General features: G+C 64.4%; 1 protein-coding gene and 1 long non-coding RNA gene across 6 annotated transcripts in view; one reads left to right on the top strand and one right to left on the bottom strand.

Annotated features, from left to right (window-relative positions):
* The window catches only part of SBNO2 (strawberry notch homolog 2), a 56681-nt gene that overhangs the window by 3459 nt on the left and 26257 nt on the right, over window positions 1-26965 (top strand). For 2 of the 5 annotated variants that reach the window (XM_023644317.2, XM_023644321.2), the window contains exons 1-4: window positions 258-391; window positions 14200-14391; window positions 19861-19934; window positions 20470-20581. In XM_023644317.2, the coding sequence (XP_023500085.1) occupies window positions 14272-14391; window positions 19861-19934; window positions 20470-20581 (306 nt within the window). In that variant the 5' untranslated portion in view covers window positions 258-391; window positions 14200-14271. Of the gene's footprint in view, window positions 1-257; window positions 392-10950; window positions 10970-14199; window positions 14392-19860; window positions 19935-20469; window positions 20582-26965 lie in introns of those variants that run through there. The other 3 variants (XM_023644318.2, XM_070272309.1, XM_023644320.2) reach the window with 2 other exon arrangements.
* On the bottom strand, window positions 14662-15270 carry LOC138924928 (uncharacterized). The gene is made up of 2 exons (XR_011440304.1): window positions 15081-15270; window positions 14662-14875 (listed from the first exon to the last, which is right to left on the bottom strand). It is a non-coding gene; the product is annotated as an uncharacterized lncRNA (long non-coding RNA).

The following is a 26965-nucleotide window of genomic DNA, read 5'->3' as shown; positions in this document are numbered from 1 at the left end:
GCCCATGCAAAGGTCTGCAGGTGGGACTTGTTCGATTCTACCCTCATGTTGCAGAGGAGGAAACTGAGGCTTGCCATGGTAAACCGCGGGCCAGGGTCCCAACAGGACAGGCGGGCGGGGGATCCGAACCCGGGGCCGGCAGAGTGCGAGCCCCTCTCAAGGAGCAGGGGCCTCAAGGCGCCCAGGGACCAAGGCCAACCTGGGAGGCCCCGCCCCGCCATGACCACGCCCACCATAGACCACGCCCGCTAGAGGCCCCGCCCACGGCATGACCGGAAGTGCGCGGGGCCCCCAAGATGGCGCCCGAAACCCGGAAGTGAGCGCGTCCGCGGCGAAGCTCGTAGAAACGGAGGCGCCGCGGGCTCCGCGCCCCGCCGGACCCGGGTCAGAGGTGAGGCGCGCGCGGCCCGACCCCCGCCCCGACCCCGCCGCCCCCGCCCCTCGCGGCCGCGCTCCCGGCCCGCGCGGCCCTGGCTCCTCCGGCCGCCCGCGCCCCGGGCCGGGGGTTCCGGGGTCCGGGGTTTCCCGCCCGCCTCGGCGACCCCGACCGCGCGCTCCGCCGTGAACCCTGACCCCGACCCCCTTCTCCGCCGTGAATCCCGACCCCGCCCTGCGTCTTGAACCCTGACCCCGCCCTCCTCGGTGACCCCCCAACCCCGCTCTCGGCCGGGAACTCTGACCCCGCCCTCCGCAGCGACCCTGATCCTGCTCTCCGCCGTGAACCCCTACCCCGCTCTTCGCCGAACCCTGACCTCGCCCTCCTCGGTGACCCCCGACACCGCTCTCCGCCGAGAGCTCTGACTCCGCCTTCTGCCACGACCCCCGACCCCGCTCTCCACCGTGAACCCTGACCCCGCCCTCCGCCGCGACCCCCAACCTGCCCTTCTCTGTGCCCCTCCACCTCGCTCATCGCTGATTCCTGACCCCTCCCTTCTTGGTGACTCCTATCCTGCGCTGTGTGGTGACCCCTGAACTTTACTTCTTTGATGACCCTTGGCCCCGCACTTCTCGGTGACCCTCCAGCATCTTATGACCCCCTGGAACTACCCCCTCCGGGATTCCCTGACCCATCCCTTCTTGTGACCCTCAGCCCCGTGCGCTTCGGTGACCCCAGCCTATCCCTTTCAGGGGGGGACCCCTCATCTCCCTTATCTTGGTGGCCCCTGACCCCGGGCTCCCTGGGGATTCCTGCCTGGTCCTCCTCAGTGTCCCCCCTCCCAGGACCCCTCTTTTCCTGGCTCCTTAGCCCGAGCAGCGCTGCAGGAGGGGCAGACACTCCTGTTCCCCCGCTGCGGGTGGGGTCCCTGGCCCTTGGGGTAGGGGCCTTGCTGGTATTAGCTGACCCCGGCAGGCGGCAGAGCTTGTTGGTGTGGGATTGTGGTCCTGAGGTGGCATTGGGACTGGCCGAAAGATGGGCCAGGGGGAGGTGGTGGGCAGGGACTCCTGCCCAGAGGTGCGAGGAGCAGCCAGTGTGGGTGGCCGAGGAGGGGCCGTGGCCAGAGAGTCATGCGGGCACTGCTGCTTCCCAGAGCCCCGAGCAGGAGGCTGGTGGACCCGAGGGATGCCGGGGCGTGGACGGCCAGACAGGGGTGCCAGGGAGGCGGTGGGGTGTCCCCCTGCGAGAGGCTGTTACCGTTCTGAGAAGGAGAAGACCCGAGTCTGTGTCGTGTGTCTGGGGTGCCCCCGGCTTCTGCTTCCTGGAACGGAATGCGCGTTGGTCCCGCTGCCTGTCCACGGCCCCACGGTCCGGGTTTGGTGTCACCTGTTTGCGTGCGATGAAGCGTGCTGGCAGCCCGGGGGGTGGTGAGCGTGTCAGGATGGGTCAGGGGGCTGGTGCTGGACTGACCTCAGCTGGGGGCCTGCTGCCAGGCAAGCTGATGGAGCCCCTGTCCCTGTGGGCGATTCTGAAAAGTTCCAAGAAAATGGGGCTGGGGCCTGGGGGCGCACGCCCCAGAGGGAAGCAAGGCCCCTCACAGGCAGGACACTCCTGGGAGGGTAGGAGGCGGCCGGTCAGTAGATGGGAAGGGCCACCAGCGCTGGACCCGACCGTGCGCTTCACTTTGCCCTGCCCTGGGTTCTGCTGGTCTGGCGCGGGCACCGTGTGGCCGGACCCCGAGAGCAGAGCAGTGGCCAAGTGCCCCGGTCTTCAAGGCTGAGACCTGGGGCCCGTTGGCCGGCCAGTCTCATCTTTTCTTCCAAACTCCCTGGATTTTCCCAGGGGAGGCCCCAGAGGTGGGCGATGGCTGCTGGGGGCTGTCTGCTCAGGAACGCTGTCCCCAGCTGGCAGTCCCCTCCAGAGTCCTTGTGAAGAACGCCGAGTGTAAAATCTGGACCGCTGGCTGGGCGGGCCGGTGAAGGGCAGGGTGGGCAGGCAGCCCAGGGGCCCCCGATGGTGATGGTGGAAGAAATGCAGACAGGCGCCCACCAGACCCCGGGGAGCCCGGCCAGCGCGGGACGCCATCCCCAGGGAGAAGCCGGTGCGGGGCCTGGGGAAAGACGCTTTTGTTTAACTCAGCCGTCTGCTCGCGCCTGCCCGGGGTGTGTGCTGGGGGACGTCTGAGCTGTGGCAGAGGGGTGGGGGAGCCCAGGGTCAGACGAGGGCCGGGTTTCCAGGGGGGCCCATGGGGGGAGAGCAGAAGAGTCACTTGGCTTTGAAGTTGGGGTGGGCGGGGCCGCAGGTGTGAGGATGGTGACCCAGGGCCACTGCCTGCCCTTGGGCCAGTCTCAGCCCCCCCAGGGGAAACCGAGGCCGGACCTCCACAGCCCATGGGCCCTGGCCCCCACTGGGGTGTCACCCGCCTGGGCTGGCCCGGCTGAGTTCCCGAGGAGTCTCAGATGCCCCTCCAGCAGGGGCCGGGCCGGAAACGCTGACCCAGCGCGGGGCTCTGGCGGGGCTCTGGCGGGTGAGCAAGCTGGGCCGGGAATAAAGAGGCAACTGTGTCCAGCCCCAGAGGCCGCCTCCCCCTCCCGGCGGCCGCCCTGATGAAGCCCTCGCAGCCGGTGCGGGCGGGAGCTGCTGTCCTGCTGGAGGGTGACGTGATCTAAACGTGGAAGCACACCGGCGAACTGACACAGCGGTGGGGAGGCAGCCCCCCACGGTGCCCGCACAGCCCTAGGGTGTGCGTGTGTCCGTGTGCAGGTGTGTGACTGTGTGCGCAAGTATGTGTTTTGTGTGCACGTGCATGTGTGTTGTGCTCATGAGCATGTGTGTTGTGCTCATGAGCATGAGTGTTTGTGTGTACACGTGTGTTTTCCATGCATGTGTTGCGTGTGCTCCTGCATCCCAGAGCGTGTGTGTGAGCATGTACATGTGTCATGTGCACATGCAGTTCGCATGGGCAGGCTTGGAGCGTCTCCGGCTGCTTTCCATGGCCGAGGGCAGTATGGTCAGACGGCGTAGCTGGAGAGCACGGTCACCAGACCCATCCTGGCCTGGCCTGTGCCCTGCTCGCCAGCCACCTCGCCATTCTGCCCATGCCCGTCCTGGTGTTGGAGGCGCCCGGCCAGCACGGTCCCCTCTCCGCCGAGTGGAGCCCTGGTGCCCTGTCCCTGGAACTGCTGTCCCCCCACCACCGTGGGCAGGTGGGTGCCGCACGTGGGACCTGAGCAGGACTTCAGTGGAAAGCCAGCCTCCCTCACCATCTGCTGGGGTGGTGGCGGCCTGCTGCCCTCCTGGGAGGCGTGGCCGCCCTGCCTCCTCGGGTGACTCGGGCGAGGGCAGGACGGCTGCTCGATGCTCAGCTCTCTCACCTGCTACTCCGGGCTTGCCGGGCGCCCTGGGAGGCAGAGCCAAGACCTACCGTTTGTTTCTATCCCACCCGGGAACAGACCTCAAACACGCGACGCTCAGGGAGAGAAGCAGGTGCAGAAGGACACACGGTGTGTGATCCCATGGACGTGAAACGTCCCGAACACGTAGATCCACAGACAGAGAGCGTGGGTGTCAGGGGCTGGGGGGGGATGGGGAGTGACGCTGATGGGGAGGGGGCTTCTCTTTGGGGTGATGGAATGTTGTGGAACCAGGTAGGGGTGATGGGTGCGCAGCTCTGTGAGTGTCCTAAAAACGGCTGCGTCGCACGCTGTACTGGGTGTGGTATACCGTGCATGAATTGTTTCTCCATAAAACAACCAAGTGTTTAAAAGACCCCAGAAAGCAGGCCTGTGCTTGCCACTCAGGTGCCTGCGTGCCGTGGCCCGGGGCGAGTGGGCATCTGGGGGTGGCCCCTGGTGTGGCCCTCGCTGCTAGTGCACACGGGGCGCTGGGCGGACCTGAGGCGTCTTCTCCCGGGCCCACAAGGAGGGCAGAGGGGGTGCCTCTCCTCTTGTTGGGGGGGGTAGATGGGACCACTCTGGGAGCCCCCCAGGTCCCAGCTTGGCCCCCCGGCAGCTGCCGTGGGCGGCCGGGCGTGTCCTGCACGAGGCGGCCTGGGGGTCTGGAGTCCTGGTGCGGGAACCTCGGCCGTGTGCAGTGCGGCGGCCGGGCCCAGCGCTGCCCTGGCCCTCCGGTCCCTTCAGTCACTGGCCGGCCCCCACAAGGCCAGGTGATGGCTGGGGGCAGTGAACCCAGTGAGTGGGCGCCCCCTGGCCCCCATGCTCCCACTGGCCATGACTCCTCCCGGTCCACGTGCCCTCCTGCCGTGCTCCCTGGGTGTCCACAGCATGGCTGCCAGGGACCGTGCCCACCAGGGGAAGGTGTTTATGTGACCCCTGCTGTGTCCTGAGGGTGGTCCACCTCGGCGCCCTGTCCTGGGCTCCCTGTGCCTCCTGGAGCATGCTCAGGCTGCTCACTCCACCGCCGCGCTCGTCTGTCGTCCATCTGTCTGACCGTCCGTTGTTCAGAGGGGGCGCTGACTCTCCTGTCGGGACCAGCCTCGTGCCCTCAGGAGCAAGCCCCCCGCGTTCCAAGGCTGCTGCATTTCAGGAGCTCACGTGCCATGTTCTGGGTGGTGGGTGACCCGCCACTGTGAGGGCTCAGGGGCCACGGGGCCGAGAGGGAGGGGCAGTGGGTGGGTGGGGGCCGGATGGCACCGACTTCCCCCGGGGGTGGCCGTGTCCGACCCTCGCCCACAGCCTGCGCTCTGGTGCAGCTGAGCAGGAGGTAAACTGCGGAAAGCTTGGCCCCCGAGCTGCAGCCATGGGGTCGGGTCGGGGTGTGAGCTGTTGGCCCCCTGCCCGTGTCTCTTCCTGGGTGCTGTGGCCATGGCCGGGTCTGCATGGGGGCCTGGGGGCCTCTCAGGGCTGCTTCAGGGGGTCTGGAATGTTCTCCTCAACCAGTTTGGGGCACGGCTCTGCCCTGGACACTGGGACCGGGCGTCACTCCTCCCGCCCCAACTCGGGGGGGGGGGGTGGTTCTGTGCTTGGCGCTGGCAGCACAGGACCAGGGAGCCTCTCCTGCCGTCACCAGGAAGCTGGTGACCTGGCTGGGGGTGTTTTGGGGGTTTCATCAGATTCTGGCCCTCCAGGAGCTTGGTCCCCTGTTTTTGGGTTAGGGCTCAGGGTGAGTGAGTCCCCAGGCAGATGTCAGGGCTTGGGGACCGCCTTTGGGGGTCCTGGTAGTAACAGGGGGGCCGGTGGCTCTGTACCCAGCTCTGTGGGAACCTGGAGGAAGGCACCTCACGTGGGGAGGACCTGGGCCGCCACCCCCAGACCCGGGCCTGCTGCTTCTCTGGAGAAGCCGGCCCGTTGGAAGCCCCGGCCACGTTCCTGCTCCCGTGCGCAGGGTGGCCGGCCTTGCTGCCCACTCATCCACTCGTGACTGTGTCCTGCCCGCATCCTGTCAGCTCAGTGACAGCTCCAGAGATGACCCCATCCCGGTCCCGGGCCCTGCGCATGTGTCACCTCACGGGGCAGAGGGGACTCTGCTGACGGGTTAAGTCGAGGCCCCTGGGACGGGGATGGCCCTACATTCCTGGGGCCGAGGGTCATCACAGGTCCTGGTCAGTGAGAGCGTCCTCTGCTGGAGGCTGGGGGCGGAGGGACCCGGAGCTCGCGGAGGCCTCATGCTGCTGCTGGCTCTGAGGGGGCAGCCTGTGTGCCCAGGACACAGACGGCCCCTAGAAGCCGAGACCCAGCCCCGGCCGACCGCCAGCTCGGAGACAGGCCCTCGGCCGTGCCCTCATCTGCAGGAGCTCAGAAGCAGATTCTCCGCAGGCTGGGCACTGAGGGCTGGCGAGCTCGCCCAGATGTCTGACCCACGATCCGCCGGAGGGTCCAGTGCATGTTTTAAGGGGCCGAGTTTGGGGTCATTCGTCACAGCAGAGGGAGAAATGCCCCCAGGCTCTGTGGGCGGGTCTTGGGGTTCCTGCTACTGCGATTTGGGGGCCTCTGTCCTCTTCTCGGAGGTGGGCACGGGGTCCAGCCCAGCACAGGCGTTTGCATGGGTCTGTGGGGCAAGGTCGCTGTCCCCTGGGCCCAGTTCAGGGCTGGGAGGGGCCTCCCTCCTCCTGGACACTGGATGCCCTTCGGGCTCAGGCGAAGGTCCTTTGTGATGTTCTTGGCACCACGCTGGATGGCAGGAGCCCGGGGAGGGTGCTGACTGGTCAGGCCGCTCACCTGGGACTAGTGTGACCTGGCTGTGGGCAGTGCCAGCTGCTCTCCCATTCAGCGTGCTCCGAGGGGCTGTGTAGAGAGACCTGGCATACTGGCCAGCCCGAGGCACACCCAGCACCAAGCGGGGTTGGCAGCAAGTACCAGGAGGGACAGACCACCCTCAGCACGGACCCCGGACAGACCAGAGCATGTCAGTTTCAAAGGACCAGGAAGTTGGGGCCAGTGGGATTTGGCTTACGATCTGCTCAGGGGGAGAAGACCTGGGAGTGAGAGGAGATCACAAGCTCGGTGTGTCTGCAACCTTTTTAAAACCACAAATAAGCGCAAGACGTGAGCAGGCGCCTCCCCGGAGGGGGAGCCTGCAGGGAAGATGCTGAGCTGCCGTGGGAAGCCGTCGCACACCTGTTGGCCTGGGCAGAGGTTGAAAGGTGTGCCAAGAGCGAGGGCGGGCCGGCCAGTACAGCAGCCGGAACTCCATCGCTGCCCGTGGGCAGGTGGATCCGTGCCGCCACCTTGGGAAGCGTTCTGCTGTCCCCTGGAACGCTGAACTGCATCTGGGAGTTGGGGCAGCAGGGACCCACGGCCCTCTGAGACCCAGGCTCTGTGTCCCCAGCTGTGACAGAGAAGGCTGCCCATCCTGGTCCCCTTTCCCCGCTGACCAGCCTTCTCAGGGCCGCGCGGCTCTGACACGTCCTTATAAACTCGGGTGCGGCTCGCTGTAGCTGTGCTAAGTTCATTTGTCAAGCGCCTGCCTTGCTGTAGGCATCAGAGCGTCCTTCCGCCTCCCCCTGTGTGGGGCTGTCACTGCAGCTGCGGGTCTGCCGGCTGGCCGGTCTGTCCTGCAAGAGCCAACGGGTCCCCACGGCCGGCAGATGCATTAGCCGGAGAGCCGGGCAGACACGGGCGACCGAATCGGTGCCTCCAGAGTCAGCCCAAGGGTCTCCTTTTCTGCATAAACGTTTGTGTCTAGCGAATGTCGCCCCCGTCCCTCCCTCGCATCAATTGGGTCGGTTCTGCTTCCCCAGATGCAGTTTCTCCTCCCAGCCGGCCTTTCCCTCCTGCGCCCGCCTGTCCACAGTGTGGGGTGGGAGCGCTGAGGCCGCTGCATGCCTTGTCCAGCCTGGCTCCGTCCTCAGTCATGTGCCTGCTCCCCATGAGTGGCTCCTGGGGCAACAGCACCGTCCCTGGGGTGGCATGTGGGGTCACTCTGTGCACCATGTTCCTGGCTCCTACATGGTCCAGCTCTGCTGCCTCTGCTCTTGGGGGTGAGGTTGGGGTGATGGGCTGTGCAGCCACCCTCCCGCCAGGGCCTCCTCTGTCCACCGTCCGCTTACTGGTCCTCCATTTGGCCACGTGTTGACCGTGCCAGGCTGGAACCAGGGTGTCAGCCGAGCAACCCACCAGCCCGGCTGTGCAAAGGAGCTTCGGGGTGTCCCTGTCCGCTGGGCAGGGCGGCCACTTGGGCCTTGGCCTGAAGTGTCTGGGGCGTCCCCCTAGCGTGCCCAGCCCGTGACAAGGAGGGAGGGGGGCTTCGTGTCCCAGCAGGATGGAAAGTTTTGCAAGAGACCCTCTGTCACCTCATCACTTCAGACACCGTCTGGAGGAGGTGGGGGCAGGGAGGGGGGGCCCTGGGGGACCCTGGGGGGCTGTGGGGGTCCTGCAGACACCTTTCCTGCATCAAGAGCAGAACTGGAAATTCAGTCCCAGCTTTCTGCTTTCTTTTTTTTTTTTTTCTTTGTTGTCAAATTTCCTTGAGGTAAATTTTTTTTTTAATTGAGTTATTGATAGGTTACAATCTTGTGAAATTTCAATTGTACATTAATGTTTGTCAGTCATGTTTGTAGGTGCACCACTTCACCCTTTGTGCCCACCCGCCACCCCACCTTTCCCCTGGTGTCCACTAAACTGTTCTTGGTCCATAGTTTTAAATTCCTCATATGAGTGGAGTCATACACAGATTATCTTTCTCTTGCTGGCTTATTTCACTTAACATAATTCTCTCAAGGTCCATCCATGTTATTGCAAATGGAATGATTTTGTTCTGTTTTGCAGCTGAGTAGTATTCCATTGTATATATGCACCACATCTTCTTTATCCATTCGTCTGTTGATGGGCACTTAGGTTGCTTCCACGTCTTGGCTATTGTAAACAGTGCTGCAATAAACATTGGGGTGCACAGGACTTTTGGGATTGCTCACTTCAGGCTCTTTGGATAAATACCCAGTAGTGGGATGGCTGGATCGTATGGTAGTTCTATTGTTAGTTTTTTGAGGAATCTCCATACTCCAGCTTTCTGCTTTCTTAAGTGGGGTTTCTGAGGGGGCCCACCTCGTCCTCCTTGTCCCAAACGGAGGGCTCCCCATGCCCGCCCTGCCTGGTGTCTTTGGTGTCCCAGAGCTGCTGAGTTCCAGACGCCTCTGGGGACTCTGTGGAAATCTGAGGTCACATGCTTGGTGCCAGCCTCACCCGGTCACCGGTGCTCCAGGCCCCCTAGGGGGTCACAGGAATCCAGGCCGAGGGTTGTGCTGGCTCCAGCTGGGGTTTGCCTCCCCGTCCTGTCCGAGTGTCCCGGGGCAACTGAGCACACACTGGACGCCTTAAACCACAGAGGTTCACCCTCTCCCAGCTCTGGAGGCCAGACATCTGGGATCTGGCTGGGCAGGGCTGCACCCTCTCCCTGAGCCCCAGGCTCCCTCCCGCCTCCCTCAGGCTCTGGGGGCTCCAGGGGTCCTGGGCTCGTGGCCGCCCCCCTCCAGCCCCTGCCTCTGTGGTCACAGGGCTGTCTTATTCCTGTGTGTTTGTCCAGATGTCCCTTTTATAAAGACCCCAGGCTTTGCATCAGGCCCACCCTCCCCCAGTGTGACCCCATCTTAACTGATTTCATCTGCAAAGACCGTTTCCAAATGAGGGCCCGTTCACAGGTTCCCGTGGATGTGAGTGTGGGGGTCGCCCCAGGACGCCTCTTCTGCCCGCCCGGCCCCCTCCTCCAAATCCTTGTCCCCTGGTCACTCACCAGCTGGCCTTCAGTGCCTGCCTGGCCCTTGGGCCCTAGATCTGACCCTGGCCCCCTTTGCTGCTTGTCCCCGTGCATCCCACCTGAGTGACACCCGGTCTCAGTGCTCAGTGGATGAGGAAGGGGCTCCTGAGGCTTTTGGGAAGCAGAGAGCCGCCACCTTTCCTCGGGACCCTCCCCTCCACCTTCCTTTTGGTCCTTGGGGCCAGTCCCCCCGTGGAGGTGGCCGTCCAGGGGCACGTGCCCCGTTGGGGGTCCTGGGAGAGCTGAGCCGTGCCCACGAGCCCAGGCAGGACCTCAGCGTGGGGCTGGTGCCCCCAGGACAGGCCGCTGGGTGTCACCCTAGGTTGAGCTCTGTTGGCTCGGCTCCTGGGCCGCGGCTGCCCGTCTGTCTGACCCACTGACTCCAGCACATCCCGTCTCTGCTGGGCACCTCCACCTAGGAGCCGTGGAGCTCCTCCTGAATGCCCTGCTCGTGTCCCTTCCCAGGTCTCCTGCTGGAGACAGACCCCAGGTTGGCTCTGACTGCGAGGCGAGGCGGGAGCTCCCCAGCCCTCGCCCTGCGTGGATTCTACGGACGGGCCCTCCTCCCAGACAGTCCAGGGCAGCCAAGTGGGGCCTGGCCAGGCCTCCCGTTCCACCGGGGCCTCTGCCCTAATAGCCACGCCTCCTGGGACGCCGGCCGGCCCTCGCTCCGCCTTGTCCTGGGATCCCAGGGCTGTCTGGAGCCAGTGGAGGGATGGCCGGAAGGGCTGCTGTCTTGTGCCCTGTGGGATCCAGCAGGTCCATGCTGCCCGGAGATGCGGTTCCTGGCGGGGGGGGGGGGGTGGTGGATGGGACAGTGGCCTCGTCCTGGCCTGGCAGGACATGGATGAGGAAACAAGTGGCAGGCAGGCTGCACGGCTGGCAGAGGCCAGGCAGCACGAGGTGGAGGTCCAGGCGGCTGCCTCAGAGTATGCTGGGGGCTGAGCCGACAGCTCAGTGTGGGGCGAGACTGGCGGCCTGCCCTGGGGCCCCGGCCCTGCTGAGGACCACCTGGGCAATGGCCGAGGGGCTCACAGAGGGGACGGTGGCTGCAGTCGCCTGGGTTCAGGCTCGCCCGGCTCTCCGCTGCTTCCCACGTTCCACCCCCCATCGTCCTGTCTGGGCCACTAATTCCTTGATCTTTCTCTTTTGTAATGACTCATCTGAAAACCTGAACTTGAGAGGAAATCCTCTGAACTTGAACCGCGATATTTGTGAAGCGCAGGCCCCTCCCGCGAGAGCACCCACGCTTCGCCCGTCATGCGACTCCCGTCTAAAAATACACCCGGCCGCTGCGGGGCACCGGCTCGCACCGCCACGCGGCCCAGACCTCGCTGGGGCCAGGGGTCGACCCTGGGGCGGCTGGAAGCCCCCAGGGCTGCGGTGCGTTCACACTCTCGAGCTGGGGGCGGGGGCAGGGCAGCCAGCCGAGGCCGGGAAGCAAGACGATGGGGGCAGGGGGCTGTTTGGGGGGCTGCCCCAGCACCTGGGGGGCAGGAGCAGGAAGCCTGAGGCTGTGGTGGCGCTGAGGTGTTAGAGGTGACAGGGGACCTGGGTGTCAGAGGAAGGAGAGCGCTGTAGGGGTGGCCCCTGAGGGCATGGGGATGGTGGGGGGCTCAGTGTCCTCTGCTCCTGCCCAGTGCCTGACACCCCCGCTCTCTGTAGATCTGCCTGTTCTGGATGTTTCCCGTCCATGGGGTCCCACGCCGTGTGTCCTTCCATCTCTGCTTCTCTCCCTGAGTGTCGTGTGTGCAGGTCCGTCCACGTGCAGCCGTGTCAGGGCCTCGCTCCTCTTCACGGCTGCGTCGTGCTCCAGCGTGTGGGGGGACGTGTTGATATGTTGTGTGGATCCGTCGTCCGTCGATAACCATCTGGGTTGTGTCCACCTTTCGGCCCTCGTGAGCTGTGCTGCTGTGGACGTGCGCGTGCAGGTTTTGTGTGGATTGTGCTGTCGGTCCTCCTGGGTGGACACGTAGGCGCAGAGTCGCTGGATCTGTTCTAATTCTCTGTTTATCCGTTTGAGGACCTGCCGGCTTCTCCGGCAGCTGCACCGTCCTAGGCTCCCACCCACGAGGCTCCCTCTGCCGCCTCCTGCCCCCTCAGCCTTGGTCTCAGTTTGGGTGCCGACTCGCCCGCGTCTCTCCCCTCCTCACACCTGCTCCAGGTCTGGGTCTGAATGCCCTCCCGGCTCAGAGAAGTCTCTGGGGGCCCCGGGCATGGCAGGCCTCCGCGAGTCTGTGAGAAGCGAGGCTGCACAGGCCCTGGGCCCAGCCCCTCTTCTGTCACACCTCCCGGGCCCCAGCCCCCGGGTCTCGGGCCCCTAGCCAAGTCCGGAGCCCTCCCTGCAGCTGACAAAGGCCCTTTCTCTGAAGGACTGCAGGTGACAATGCGGTGCCTGAGCTTTCTGGGGCTGCCACTGAGGACAGGTTCCCTGGGGGCTCATGGGCACGGCCCACCGCCGTTCCCGGGACAGGAGCCTGCGGGGCTCCAGGGGAGGACAGGAGGGTCTGCGCAGGCCGGAGGGACGTGGACAAGCCACGAGCCCAGGGCCAGCCTGCTGCCTGTGGGGGTCCCTCGGGCACGGCGCGCCCCAAGGACGGTCCCTGGGAGCTGCCCATGCGCCCCCTCCTGCTCGTCAGCCCACGGGCTCCGGACGGTGCTTTCCACGGGAGCAGCCCGGGGCTCCGCCGCGGCAGAGCCGAGAAGCACCGGAATGGGAAGGGGTCGGCTTTGCTCGGGGCCGTGGCTGCCGAAGGGGAAGCTGTGGCAGGAGGGGTGCCAGCGGGGTTTGACAGGGCTCCTTGGGCGGGGGACTCGTTCCGAGCGCTGGCGGCAGAGAAAGGGCAGGTGGTTGAACCTCCGAGACCAGAGCCAACCAGCCAGCGCCCGCGGCCGGCTGAGCATCCTCTGTTGAGCAGAGGTGGTTCCTGCCGCCTCCTGTCCCGGTTTCTGGGGGCGGGTGCCCCTTGGTCGCCTAGGTGGCCATGAGATTGCAGAGGCCCAGGCTCGGTGAGTGCCTGGCGAGCCTTGTTCCTGTCTCCCAAGGAACCCCTTCTCCAGATGAGCAGACTGAGGCTCAGGGGGCCGAGGTGCCTGAGTTGTCCAGCTGGTGGAAGGCCGATCAAGTTTTGACCGTCTGCCTGACCCCAGAGTCTCTATCAGGAACGGCCAAGACCCCAGATCACGGAGTGGCCATTTGTTCCTCGAGCGAGACCCTGGGTCCTTCCGCCCGCAGCCTCTGAGTCTGTGTCCCCCCAGGTCCCACCCTGCGGGAGACTGGAGGGCGCTGGCAGGAGGGCCGGGGGCCACTGGGGGTCCAGGCCTCGGTGGGCGGCAGGCGGTGGCATCCTGCCAGTGGCCTGGAGTAGAGCCGCTGCCTTCTTGAAGGGCCCGCACCCGACCGTCTGCTGCAGATCAGCCAGGGCCCCTTTCCTTTCCTGCCGTCCCGTCCCTTCCACCCAGGAGCGCGGGGTGAAGGCAGCTGCTCCCCGCCCCCGCCCCCTGCCGATTGCACAAGCCGCCCGTGCGGCCGGTGATTACTGGAAGTCCCGAGGATTTCTTCACTGGGGCTTGGCCGGGAGTGGCGGCCGCCTCCCCTTCCTGCCTCCCTCAGTGATTAACGTCCCGTGCCCGGCCACCACCCGCCCGCCAAGGAGCCAGCGCCAGCTTGGGGCCCTGCTTGTGGTGGTGGGGGCTGGGACCAGGGGGCTCAGTCACAGACCACCGGGCAGATGGAAATCGTGTGTGGCTGGGGTCAGCCCCGCGGCTTTTCCTGGGGAACGTTCTCAGTGGGGACACCGTGTGTCCTTACCCCCAACCAGGTCTGGCGGCTCTTCCCGCCTCAGCTGGGCCCCGACTGCCCCGGAAACCCTCTGGCAAGCCTCGGCTGGCTGCAGAAGGACAGGGCGACCGAGTCCGCTGTGGGGCCCCAGCTTGGAGGGGCCGGCCGCGTTGGAGTCTGCCTCCCAGCCGCAGACACCCCTGGTCGCAGGGCCAGGCACGTGGCCCCGCTGCTCACGCTGGGGGTCTCCTCCCGGGTGGTAGGAGCTTGTTTGGCGGCCCAAGTGGGGCGGTGAACATGGGGAGGGGATGTGGCGGGGCGCCTGGCCACGCTGCAGGGGCCGCTTTCGCCCCGAGGTCTGCCCTGGAAGTTCATGTTAGTTCTGCCCCGGGCACAGCTCCCTGTGGCCAGGAGCCCCGCCTGGTGGTGTTTGATGCCCAGGTGGGACATGTGGTCAGGGGTCCAGGCCCAGTGTCCCCTGGAACGATGGCAGTGGGGCCTCCCATGTGTGGGCTTGGAGCCTGGGGGCTGACTGGGTCCCACTCTGGCAGCTGAGGGACCCCCCTCCCTGGCACAGCCCCCGGGGAGAGGCTGGGAGCCAGAGGTCCCCCTAGCAGCACTGCGGACTTGGGGAGCCTCATCTCACACCCTCTCCCTGTGGGGTGGGTTGTCAGTGCGGGCGCAGGCCGGGGGGCCGCTGTCCCCACCCCACTCCCTCTGTGCAAGCCTGGCCCACCCTTCCCTCAGCCTGCTGTCCCTTGTCCCTGGGGAGGGTGCCTCACCCGTCCGGGTCGGAGGGCGCCCTCAGGACATGCCGTCTTTCTCTCTCCAGGTCATGATGCCGCCACCACGGAGCAAGAAGCCCAGATAGACGCCCCTGCGGCCCGGGTCGTGCAGCCGCCCGATGCTGGCAGTGGGGCCCGCCATGGACGGGGAGTTCCCTCAGCCCGAGCCCCCGCCGACGGGCAGCGTCCTGTACAGCCTGTCCCCCCTGCAGACCCCGCTGTGCGGATCTAGTGTCCAGGTGAGCCCCGGCCCCCCAGGGTCGGCCTTGGGGTGGCCCGCTGCCCTCGGAGACACGGCCTCCCCTCCCAGACCTTGAACGGATATCGCAGCCCCCAGCTCTGCAGGGGGACCCTCTGGGGTGGGGGGTTCTGTCAGCAGATGTGAGACACTAAGTGTCTTTGGAAAGGCCGCGACTGGCCCGGGGGAGACGCTGGGGCCTGGGCTGCTGTCTCCCCTGCAGGACGTCAAGGGCTGGGACCCCGGTGACGGGTCATAGCAGTTTCTTGTCTTTTTTCGTTTATAATAGACTTTATTTCTTACATGGTTTTAGGTTTACAGGAAAATTGCACACAAAGTTCCCACATATCCCCCAGCGTCCCCACTGTTAACCTCTTGCGTTAACGAGTGTGTAACGTTGTTGGAGAGACGAGCTGATACTGATACATTGTTGTGAGCTGAAGTCCCCAGTTGACATTCGGGTTCAGTCCTGGTGTTGGACGTTCCTTGGGTTTGGACAAATGAGTAATGAGTGACACATATCCACCATCACAGTGTCACACAGAGCAGTGTCACTGCCCTGAACACCCCCCGAGCCCCGGTCTTCATTCCCCTCCACGCCTGGGCCCCCATGGATCCACGGGTTGTTCAGTGTCTCCACAGTGTCTCCGTTTCCAGAGGGTCCTGTGGTTGGAATCGCGCATGTCTAACCTCCTCAGACCGGCTCCCTTGGCTTCCTCGTGTGCGTTGAAGGCTCCTCCGCGTCTTCCCGTGGCGTTAGGCTCGTTTCTCTGTAGCGCTGACTGACGTTCCGTTATCTGGACGGGCCAGTCCGTTTATCTGTCTCCCACTGCAGCGCATCTCGGTTGCTCCTGAGTTTTGGTGACGGCAGCGAAGTATCCTAAGGAATAAAACGAGCATAGGTGCTGGGGGCCTCCTCCCAGCACAGAGGCTAGAAGAGGCGCCATGAAGGGAAGGGTCCAGAATTCTGCAGCGAGTCAGCCTGGAGCCCTCCATTCCCCTGTAGAAACAAACAAACCGTGTTTCATGGTAGGGAGACTCGAGCTGCCGGGAAGCTGGGCGGGGAGCAGCTGGGGTGCTGGGCGCCAGAGGACAGCGTGGGGTGCTGCAGCGACGGGCTGGGGCTGCTGTGGGGTCCCCTCCTTCAGTAAAGCTATGGCTGCTCCCTCGCCTTCGGTCCTGCTGGGATGGGGGCTAGGGGGAAAGGCCAGCAGGGAGAGAGAGCGAGAAGCAAGCTTAGGTTTCGGGGGAGCCAGGAGATGGGGTGCCAGGGTCAGAAGGCCTTGAGAGCCCAACGCCCGGGACCGTCGGGAGGCGCCTGGCCCCTGATCGGAGCTTTGCAGAGGATCTGGGAGGGCGTGCTCGGACCCAGAAGCCACCCCCTGCCCGGATGTGCCCATGTGGTATCCTAATGGGATGGGGCACGGACTATGGGGTTAGAGAGGGAGCCTGGCAAATGAGGGGCGGGGAGTAGAAACGCGTTAGGACTGAAGCTACACTTGCAGCTGTAAAGCCTTGGATGATGTCCAGCGCCTCCGGCCAGGGTCCTGGACACCGCCATGTGCCCTCCAGCCTCCTCTCCCTTTCCTCTTGAAGCTGTATCCACATGTCCCCTGACCCTCCACGTCCCCCACCTCCCTCCAAGCCACCCCCTGCCCGTCCTCATGGCTGGTGCCTTCCTGTCCCCATGTGATCCTCGCCGACGCCCCCACATGGCGGCTGACACCTGGCAATAAGCGGACTCATTCCTGGGGTTCTGTTTCACCCTGTTTCGGTAGCTCAGAGCATGGGCTTGTCATTCTTAATAACCCCACAGGATTCTTTCTTTTCTGCATCCTATAATTTGCTTAATTATTTCCCTATTGTTGGGCCTTTGGGGCAGTTCCAGTTTTCTGCGGCTATAAATAGCCATGCTGAGTCTTCCTCCCCGCTCGCTCACGGATGAGTCCCCAGGGGTGTGTTTCTGAAATAGAATTCCTGGGTCAGAAGGAGCGCCGGGCGGGTGTGCAGAGGATGGAGCCATTCCACTGGGTATCTGCTCCTGCCACATCCCCTTAATGGTGACCCAGGAAGCCAGCCGACAGCCAGGACAGCCCATGGGGACCAGAGGGACTCAGAAGCTGGACTCCAGGGAGGGACATTTGGGCCGCTGTAGGGACCCTGGTGCAAGGGAGGTGCCTGGTCGAGCCGTGACTTTGGCTCCGGCCCCCTCCAGGCAGGCGGAGCAGGCTGTGGGGCTCTCCCAGGGTACGTGGTCTCTGCGGGCAGGACCCTCTTTACCCAGGACTCCTGGGTCTGGGCTGAATCAAGCTTAGAAAGTGGGGCCCAGGGTGGAGGATGCGGGCAGTCGAGCTGCCCCCAGAACTTCCTGTGTCACTAAGGTGGCCAGATTTAGCAAATAAAACTACAGACATCCAGTGAAATTTGAATTTCACATAAACACAAATAGTTTCCTAGTACGTGTGTCCCCTGCAATACTTGTACTGAAAGTTATTTGTCGTTTATCAGAAATTCCAATTTCAGTAAACATCCTGTGTTTTATCTGGCAGTGCTATTTTATCTGCTGCCCTAGCGGGAGTGTCGTCTTTCTACGTCAGCTTACACATGACCTGGGCAGCTTCGAGCTACCCTGCCAGGGCTACCCCTCCCTGGGACCAGGCCAGCCTCTCTGTCTCCAGGTGGAAAATCCCCAGGCAGGCTCTGATTGGCTGGCTAGGGTCAGGTGTCCATCTCTGGACCAATCGTGTTCCAGGGGCCTACCCTCTGAAGAGAAGGAACCACCCCCTCTGGCTGCAAGTAGAAAATCCCCAGGCAGGCTCTGATTGGCTGGCCAGGGTCAGGTGTCCATGTCTGGACCGATCGTGTTCCAGGGGCCTACCCTCTGAAGAGAAGGAACCACCCCCTCTGGCTGCAAGTAGGAAATCCCCAGGCAGGCTCTGATTGGCTGGCCAGGGTCAGGTGCCCATCTCTGGACCAATCATTTACTAGGGCCTGCCTTCTAAAGGTGGAGCCACCCCCTCTGGCTGCAAGTAGAAAATCCCCAGGCAGGCTCTGATTGGCTGGCCAGGGTCAGGTGTCCATGTCTGGACCGATCGTGTTCCAGGGGCCTACCCTCTGAAGAGAAGGAACCACCCCCTCTGGCTGCAAGTAGGAAATCCCCAGGCAGGCTCTGATTGGCTGGCCAGGGTCAGGTGTCCATGTCTGGACCGATCGTGTTCCAGGGGCCTACCCTCTGAAGAGAAGGAACCACCCCCTCTGGCTGCAAGTAGAAAATCCCCAGGCAGGCTCTGATTGGCTGGCCAGGGTCAGGTGTCCATGTCTGGACCGATCGTGTTCCAGGGGCCTACCCTCTGAAGAGAAGGAACCACCCCCTCTGGCTGCAAGTAGGAAATCCCCAGGCAGGCTCTGATTGGCTGGCCAGGGTCAGGTGCCCATCTCTGGACCAATCATTTACTAGGGCCTGCCTTCTAAAGGTGGAGCCACCCCCTCTGGCTGCAAGTAGAAAATCAACAGGCAGGCTCTGATTGGCTGGCCATGTGGTGCAGCCCATTCCCCCCATGGGGTGGGACTTGGGTGTCCTTGATTGGCATCGTCACCAGAGCTGCATGTTGGGGGAGGAGGTTGGGGGGCTGGGTAGACAAAGCCACAAGTGACCCCTGGCGTCCTACGTCCCCAGCATGAGGTCCTTGAGGACCTGGGGATCCCTGGCCTGGGGGCTCTGCAAGGGCAGTGCCAGGCCGGTCTGGGTGCAGGCGGATATGGTTGGTGAGCCAAGGACGCCCTTGGTCCTTCCTGCCCTGGAAGCCCCCCACAGCCCCCAGAAGCTGCGCCCCTTCTGGGCCCACAGTGCAGCCTGCTCCCTGGCCTGGCCTGGCGAAGGTGCTGTCCGCACTCCGAGGCCCTTTACTCTAGTTCATCCAGGAGGCCAAGCGCGGTCTGGAGTCAGAGTTCTGCTCCAGAATGTTCCGGAAGTGCCCGTGGCCTTGGGAAGGTCATGTCCCTCTCTGGGGCTGGATTTCTCTTCTCAAACAGGGTTGGAGGGGGGAAGTGACACTGGACCAGAGCCCTGGGGAGAAATGGGCGTTCCTGGGAAGACCCCACCCTGCTCTCCCCCGGCCGCTGTTGTGCTGGGAGCTGCCCTGGGCTTCCTTTCCCCCCAACTCTTTATTGTGATGTTTTTGATTTTGTAGCCTGTGCGAAAACAAAGCAGGCACGGCCGCGGCGCCTCTGCCAGGCGATAGCGTGTCCCTTGCCCCCGCCTCGCCCCTTCTTCCTCACACTGGTTCTCGGGGGCTGGACATCTGGACGCTGGTGGGCCCCTACAGGGGGCCAGGGGTGGGGCACAGTGATGGGAAGTCACAGGGGGCCCCTGCCCTCGCCGGTGAGGGAGCAGGAGGGCGCCGAGGCGGTCGGGGCCATCTGAGCTGGTTCCGGGCTCACGGTTAGGGAGTCCCGTGTAGAGGGCGAAAGCCGCGGCCTCGCCAGAGCAGGACTTGCGTGGGTTGGTGAGGGGCTGCTGGGCCAGCAGGGACAAGCAGGGCTGGTGACCGCAGCCAGCAGGCCTCTCCTCAGTGACAGGGGGGGCCTCCCTGATGGGGTCCCATGCCGGCCATGTTGTGGGTGGGGCTGGCTGGGGGACAGCGGGCGATTTAGGGGAGGGGACCCTGGCTGGGCAGGCCCTCGTGTGAAGATGGGACGCACCACCCTCATTCTGCAGAGAGGCATGAGTGTCCACGGTGCCACATCCCCGAGCTGGGCCTGTCAGACCCCATTGCAGGGCTCCTGGTGCCCCTGCTGACCTCAGGTTCCCCTAGCCAGCTACCCACTGGTGTTTCCCAAAGCTGGTTCCCAGAACCCCAGCCTGTGCCGTGCTCTTGGGCCAAAGAGGCTTGGTCGACGCCAAGAGCTCCCTCGGCCCGTGGGAGCTGAGAAGGCCAGGTTCCCAACCCGCCTGGGAGGCGTTGAGCCGTGAGGGCTGTCCGGGGCAGGGGCCTGTCCACGGTGCTGGTGGGAGCCCCTTGCTCTGGCCGAGGCTGCCACCCCTCTGAGAAGTCCCCTCTCCCCGAGGCGGGCTGCACGTCTTTCTCATGGGGGCCTCGCCTTGTGTGTGGTCACGTCCTCCATCTCTAGAATGGGGGCCTCCAAGTCAGATCCTGGGGTCCTTGTGAAATGCACGTTCCCAGGCCTGGTGGGTCAGAGCCTCCGTGGGCTGGCAGTCTGCCGCTCCACGCCCGCCCGTCCCCCTGCCCCATATGGAGCCCTGCGTATGTACTGAGGGACACGTTCGTCTTCACTGTGACCCTGGCAGCCGATTCTGCCGTGCAGACGGGGAAACGGAAGCACAGAGCGGTTAAGTAACTCCCAGGTGACCCAGCGTGTACCTGGACCATGGAGCCCTGGCTCTTGACCCCGGCACAGCCGGGCCAGGGCCGGGCACGCCTCCGCCTGACTCCGCACCCCTCTGTTTCAGGACGCCATGCTGCACTACCCGTGGTGGCCCACCTGCTCGCCCTCGCCGTATGCAGCCTTCTCCAGTGAGAGCCAGTAAGTGCCCTGGGCCCCGGGTCTGAGTGTGTCCTGCTGGCTGGCCTCACACCCCCCTCCCTGGGGCCTTTGCTCCGTAGTCATGGGTTAAACGAAAATAGAGCTACAGCTGGGGGGCTTCAGCATCCTGCTGAGGGGCCCATGGGCCGGGCCTTGGCTGCATGGCAGCTGAGACTGACCAGCTGTGATCTGTCTCCGTGAGAACCGGCCAGGGGGGCAGGGCAGAGGGAGTGGGAATGAGGAACCAGGGAGGGTGATGCCAGGCTGCGGGAGGTGAGAAACTTCAGGGCTAAAAGGAGCTGGGAGGGCACCTTCCTGTGGAGGGCAACAGTGGGCTGGGTTTTGAAGAGTAAGTAGGAGTTTGTCAGGGCATCCAGGTCCAGAACCAGGCCACAGAATGTCCTGTGCAAAGGGCCTAGAAGCACACACACACAGAACCGCGGGGTTTTCCCAGAGCACTGCCGTCCTGCATGCAGAGTGGGGAGGGCTGTGCCCCTACGCCCTGCTGCTCACTTTCTGCCGTCTCTCCCTCCAGCCCGTTCGTGAACTCCGCCTCCTGCATTGTGGACCAGCCCTGCACAGACACCAGCTATGGCCCCGCGGCTGCCGCCTCCAGCTTCCTACCAAAGAGCGGAGACTTTCCTCAGGTAGGAGGCGGGCCCAGCACCCGCCCGGGCGGCCCCTGCCGCATCTCAGGGCGGCCCGGACCTCGGCTCACCGTGGGCCACGTGGGTTTCTCCGGTGCTGTGGGGACGTGGCTTGTGTTTTGGGAACAGCCGTGCCCCGTGCCCCAACCCGGCCGGGAGCTCCTGAATCGCTGTCTCACTTTCTGGATCCGTCACAGGCGACTTCCCCGCCGCGGGAAAGCCAGGTCGGAGGTCACGTAACGAAGGACGGGAGCCCGTCCTGTTGTGTGTGGGTTCCAGGCCGGGTCCCAGAGCGCCGAGTCACCTTCCCCAAACCTCAGCGCCCCCTCCCTGCCCGCGGAGGCCCCGCGCTCGCCCCGCCTGGCACATTAGCATCTCCGTGAGGGTCTGTGTGCCGCCTGCCGCGTCGCCCGCCAGGTCCAAACGCCACAGCCAGTGCTTACATCCGAAAACCTCATCAGCCGTCTCAAAACGTGACCCCGCGAGACGGAGGGAGAGAGGAGACTTCATTTCCTTCTCTCGGGGGTGTGGGGCGGCTCGGCACCCCTGAGGAATCGGGCGACCCACCCTCGTGGCCTTGCCCCCGGGTTCTCGTGTGGCGCCCGTGTCTGCTCACGGCAGGCGGCCCCTCGAGGACCAAACGCCGGAGATCACTTGTCGGAAAGAGCCCAAGCACTGGATGCTGCTGGCGCCTGAGCTCTGCCACGGCCGACCTGGGGCCTGCGGGGGCCCGAGCAGTGCTGGGATTCCCGCAAAAGGTTCAATACTCGGTGACCAAGTGGGTTCCCGCGGCCAGGGGCGCCCCGGTGTGCAGTTTGGGAGCCGTCCTGCTGGGATGGCGCCCGTTGAGGAGTGAGGGGCGCCTGGCGCTCGTTTCCCCTGTAAAGCAGGCACGTGGCGCCCACTGGGTGACAGGCTGTGGGAGGCCCAGCACACACTGGCCGGTTCAGACCTGCTGGACTCGCCCGGACCCTGACCAGGCTGTCCAGCCGACTCACACCGTGAGCCCGGCCCCCTGTCCGTCCCAGGGGCCGCGGCAGGACCGGGCGGACAGCGAGACGGAGGACCTGCTGCAGTGGCCAGTGCCCCCGAGTCAGGGCCACCTGGGTCCTCAGGACAGGACTTTGTTTGGAACTAGGGTCTCTGCAAGTGTAATGAACTGAAGAGGAAGCTGGGGTGACGCCGGGGCGCTCTGAATCCAGCGGGTCCGTATGGACAGAAGAGGAGACGCAGGCACGGAGCAGAGGCCGCAGGACGGCGGAGCCCAAGGGCCAGGCGATGGGGCACAGGCCGGGCCCCGTGGGCCGGAAGAGGCAGGAAGGGCCCTCCCCGGGCTCTCGGGGCTGTGGGAGCGAACGTGTCTGCGTGGAACCCCCGCGTTGGTGACCCTTTTTTGGCTGCCTGGAAAACAACGTGGGCCTTCCAGGCACACATGTTTCCTCCACTGACCGCCGGCACAAGAGGACACCCTTGGCCTCCCCGTGGGACATGCTCGGTCTCTGCGAGAGGAGGGCTCCGTGGGGCTTAGCCTCCGAGGGCGCCCCGGCTGGTGGCCCGAGACCCTCTCCCCGTCGCTGCGTCTGTGCCGTTTGCTCGTCCGCAGGACTCTGGGGCTGGCGCCCGCGCTTAGCTCCCAGCTCCTTGGAGCTCTGGTTAAATTCCCCTCCACCGGGTACCCAACATGACTCCACGTCCACACTTGTCTCTGACGCCGTTTCCTCAGCTGGGGTGTCACCTGCTGTATGGACGAGGACACTGAGGCACGGGGCATGCAGAGTCTGGGGCCAGCGGGAGCCTTTGGGGGCTCTGCCTGTGACCACCCACCCCCAGCCCCCCGCCCGTGCTCGCCCCCCCATCGATCTCTAATGCATTTGGCTCCCACCGCCTCCCCGGCTCTGCCAAGAATCGACGCGGTTTCTCGGGCTGAGACTCCCTTGGGGCGCCTCGGCCGCTTCCCGCCGCACGATGGGGGAGGCGCTGCCCAGAGTCGCCCCTCGTTGCAGGTCGGCCGCCTCCACCCCCCAGGTATTTCTTGGTGCCTGCTGAGTGCTGCTGCGGCCCTCACTTCACCCGCCCCTGCTGGGGGCAGCTAGACCCAGACCTGCCTTTCAAAGCAGCAGAAGGTTCTCCAGACAAAGTATCACCCCGATGCCAAGTGTGGGATCCGACAGGCGTGAGACCAGAGTTCATTTAGGGGCAGCGGTCTCCAGGCCCTGTCAGTCAGCGTCCTCCCCCAATCCCCGACCCCTGGGCCTGCCACTCAGGCGGGAAAGAGGCCAGAGCCTGGCACTCGAGGCCTTTCACAGATCAGCTGCGGCCCACCGGACCCACCACAGACACCCTCTGCTCCTGGTTCATGGCATCGTCATGGCGGCCAGCTCAGGGACAGCCCCAAAGATGTCCCTGTCCTCATCCCGATCACCTTACGAGGCAGAGGGGACTCTGCAGACAGGTTAAGTCGAGGCCCCTGGGATGGGGGTGACCCTGGATTCCCGGGGCCCAGGGTCACCCCGGGGTCCTGAGCAGAGGGAGGCAGGAGGGTCAGAGACAGAGATGGAGACACTGCACTGCTGGCCGTGCAGATGGAGGAAGGGGCCCCGAGCCCAGGACATGGAGCCTCTGGAAGCTGGAGGAGGCGGGACACGTTCCTCCCCTGGGGCCTCTGGGGGGACCCGCCCTGCCTGCCCTGGGGTTCAGCCCCGTGGGACCCTGTCGGACTCCCGACGCCAGGACTGTGAGGTAATAAACGTTTGTTGTTTTAAGCCACCAAGTTTGCAGTACCTTATTACAGCGGTGGCTGGAAAGCAACACGCCTGCGAAGCCCTCCTGTGAGTCGTGGCACGTTCTAGAAACATTCCCAGCTGCCGTGTAAATCAGAAGGAACTGGAATCGGAAACCCAGAGCTGGTCTGGGGGTGAGCAGTGAACATAACCCCACAGGTCTTAAACCTCCCAGTAACTAAACTTGAGCTCTGAGTTCCCTGGCGGCCAATGCAAAAAGAGAAAGGAGTTGACCTGTGTGATTCTTGTCACCTGCAAAGAGAAAGCTGCTCCCCCGTTTCCCTTTGGGGCTTGGAGCACTTCCCCTGTGGTCCCCACACCTGTGGTTGGTGTTGGCCCTGGCTTCACTGAGCTCTCGCTCCTTTTCTTGTCACCTGAGCTGAATCACAGAACCTCTGGGGACCTTGGTCGCTCTGTTGATCCTGCCCATAAGCCTGCCCAGGCCCAGGCCCCCTGGGGGCAGGTTGACTACGCTACCATGTGGAGTCCCCCTGGGAGGTCCCAGAACCAGGGCCCGGGTTCCAGTGCGGGAGGCCCTCCCGTGCACCCCGAGGTTGTCTGACCATTTAGTTCCAACACTTTTCTGTACGATTGAAGATTGTCACGACAAAAAGAATTTTGAAATACTCCAGATTTACAGAAAAGTTGTAAAAACAGCCCCACGGATTCCCGAGCGCCCTCACTCAGTCCTCTGGCCCCCCCTGCACGTCGTGTGTGATGTGACGTCCCACATCCCCTAGGCCTCGCTGTCACGAGTGACTAGGCCAGGGCCCCGGACGCACGCGGCATAAGGCTTGGAGGGGACGCTCGGTCATTGGCAGAGCGTCCCTCGGCCTGGGTTGGCCTGGGGTCCTCGCGCTGAGGCGGGGGTTCCGCGTTCTCGGCAGGAATCCCACTGATGGGTGGCTGTGTCCTTGGCGTGGTGTCCCTGGGCCCCAGGGCCGATGCGTCTCGTTGCTGGTGATGTTGACCATGATCCTGGATGGGGCGGCCTCCACCGTGTCCTTCCCCTGGCCACCGACAGGTCGTTCCTCTCCCCTCGTCCTGGGAGAGGCCAGGAGGCTGTGCAGGTCCCCGGCCCCACGTGCTGAGGATGGGATGGCCTTACCATTGTCCATCGGTGGGTGCTGTCTGCGCCAACCGTCCCTGAGGTGTCTGTGGCAGCGCTCGAACCCTCGCTCCTCTGTGCTTCCCCGCTGGCGGCGTCTGCGGGAGAGCTGGCCCTCCTTCGTTCGGTCATTGTTAGTGACAGCATGGGCTCACGGGCTGTCACTGTCCACTGCCCATCACCCAGGGCTACCTGTGGCCCTCTGCCGCCCCATCAGCACGTCCTCCCCTGCCACGGCCCCCACGCCACCCACTTCCCTGAGGATGGGCCTCCTCTCTTTCCGACTTCCTTGGCACAGAGCCACTCGGGCTCCCGCATCCCTGGTTGGTGACCTGAACAGCTCCAGGGGCCCCTCGTGGGGTTTCCCACCCAGGTGTGCTGTGCATTGGGGGGTGTGCTGTGCGGCTTCTTTTCATTATTTTTTAATTGAGATATTATCCACATATCATGTGATTCGGTGACTTTTAGTAAATTCACAGGGTTGTGCAGCCATTCCTCTATCTAATCCAGAACACTCCATCCCCCAAAAGAACCCCGTCCCCACCAGCATCACCCCCACCCCCTCCCCAGCCCCTGGCCCCCACGAGCCCGCTCTCTGTCTGTGGATCTCCATGTTCTGGACGTTTCTCGTCCATGGGGTCACACGCCGTGTGTCCTTCTGTGTCTGCTTCTCTCCCTGAGCGTCGTGTGTTCAGGTCCGTCCACGTGCAGCTGTGTCAGGGCCTCGCTCCTCTTCACGGCTGCAGCATGTGGGGGGCCACGTGTGGATCCATAATCGACTGATGGACATTTGGGTGTTTCCACTTTTTGGCGATTCTGAATTGTCCTGCTGTGAACATCTCTGTACGGGCTTTTGCGTGGACGTATGTTGCAGACGTGGCTGATCCGATTGGGGGGCTATTTGGGGACATCTAGAGGTCAGGGTTGGGGGTGAGGGACTCAGCAATCCAGACCCGCCTCATGCCTCCAGCCCTCCCTGCCCCTGCCCCTCCACACCGTCCTCTGGTTCCACCATGCTGGTCTCTGGGTCCTGTCTGCAGGCTGGCCGCCCTGCCCTCCCTCGCTGCCCCCCAGCGCCTGTCCCCCACCACCCTGCACGCTTGTTCCCCCAGAGCAGGTGCCACCCTGACAACATTCTCTCCCACGCGCCGAGCCCCCTTCACACAACCAGCAGGGCGGGCGTCCACCCCGAGGGTCCCCTCCAGGCATCTCCACCGGGCCCTGCGTCCACCCATAAGGACGCTTTCCATTTGCCAGCCCAGGGCTTCTGGGAAGCCAGGATGAGGTCACAGCCCAGAAAAGTGCTTTGCAAACTCTCGGCAGCTCCCCACCGGCGAGGGGCGGGCGGCATCGACTGCTCTGCAGATGGATTCGCGGGATCAGAGGCCTCGGCGCCCCCGCCAGCGGGTTCCCAGTAGTTACTGGCACTGGCGGGAGCAGGCGCGAGCTCCTCCTCACAGGAGGCCCTGGGTTCGCAGGGGCACAGGCCCCTCGTGCTGTGGTCTGCGCTGAGGCCCAGTAGGAGCAGGGGCGTGGGTGTCTCGGGTGGGTGGTGGGGGGGGGGTCTCTGCAGGGAAACTGAGGCACCGGGAACCAGGGACAAGGAGGTGGGGAGGGTTCAGGGGGCCGCCAGCTGCCCCAGAGCAGGTTCTCCTAGAGGGGACCCTGCAGCAAGCCCTGCGTCAGGGTCCCACTGAACGAGGGCTCCGGCCCTCCTGGCTGTGCCGGCTCGGGCCGCTGGGCAGCCAAATGAGCGTCCCGGGGCCACCCCAACACGGCGCCACCCACCGGGTGGCTCAAACCACAGAGATGTGCCCCTCATGGTTCTGGAAGTCCCAGGTCAAGGGGCGCAGGGCCGCGCTCCCTCTGCAGGCTCCAGGGGAGGGTCCTTCCTGCCTCTTCCGGCTCTGGGGCTCCAGGCGTCCTTGGCTTGTGGCTGCGTCACCCCCCCCTCCCCTGTCGTCACTTGCTCTTCTGTGTCCAAATGTCCCTCCTGTAAGGACACCAGTCATTGCAGTGGGGCCGCCCCGCTCCAGCATGACCTCATCTTAACGACCCGTCCGCAAAGACCTCGTCTCCAGACGAGATTCCTTCACAGGTCTCAGAGGTCAGGCCTCGAACGTGTCGTTTTGAGGGGCATAGTTCAAGCTTTCAGAGCGGGAACATTCTAGCAGCGAGGTGAGCCTGAGGGCCGTGCCATGCCCTCCCACCCGTCTGCCGGTGCGTGCTGCCCACCCCTCCCTTGGCCTCAGTCTCCTTTGCTGCACCTCGGGGCTGGCCAGGCTGGCCGTGTGGGCTGGCCAATGGGGCTGAGCCCTAACTATGCTTGGGGGGCGGGTCATTAGATGCGGGAGAAGCGGGCCGAGGCAGGTGGGGACAGCCAGGCGGCGAGAGCCCCAGAGAGCCCCTCTGTGCCCAACCTGGCCACACGGCGGAGGGGCAGTCCGGGGGCCAGAGAGGGTCCCGCCAGCAGGGCAGCCCCCCAGCTCAGACAGC

The sequence above is a fragment of the Equus caballus genome, chromosome 7 (genome assembly GCF_041296265.1).
Source record: "Equus caballus isolate H_3958 breed thoroughbred chromosome 7, TB-T2T, whole genome shotgun sequence".
Taxonomy (NCBI): Eukaryota; Metazoa; Chordata; class Mammalia; order Perissodactyla; family Equidae; genus Equus; species Equus caballus.
Note: the sequence above shows the minus strand (reverse complement) of the source record. Positions and strands in the feature narration are given on the sequence as shown.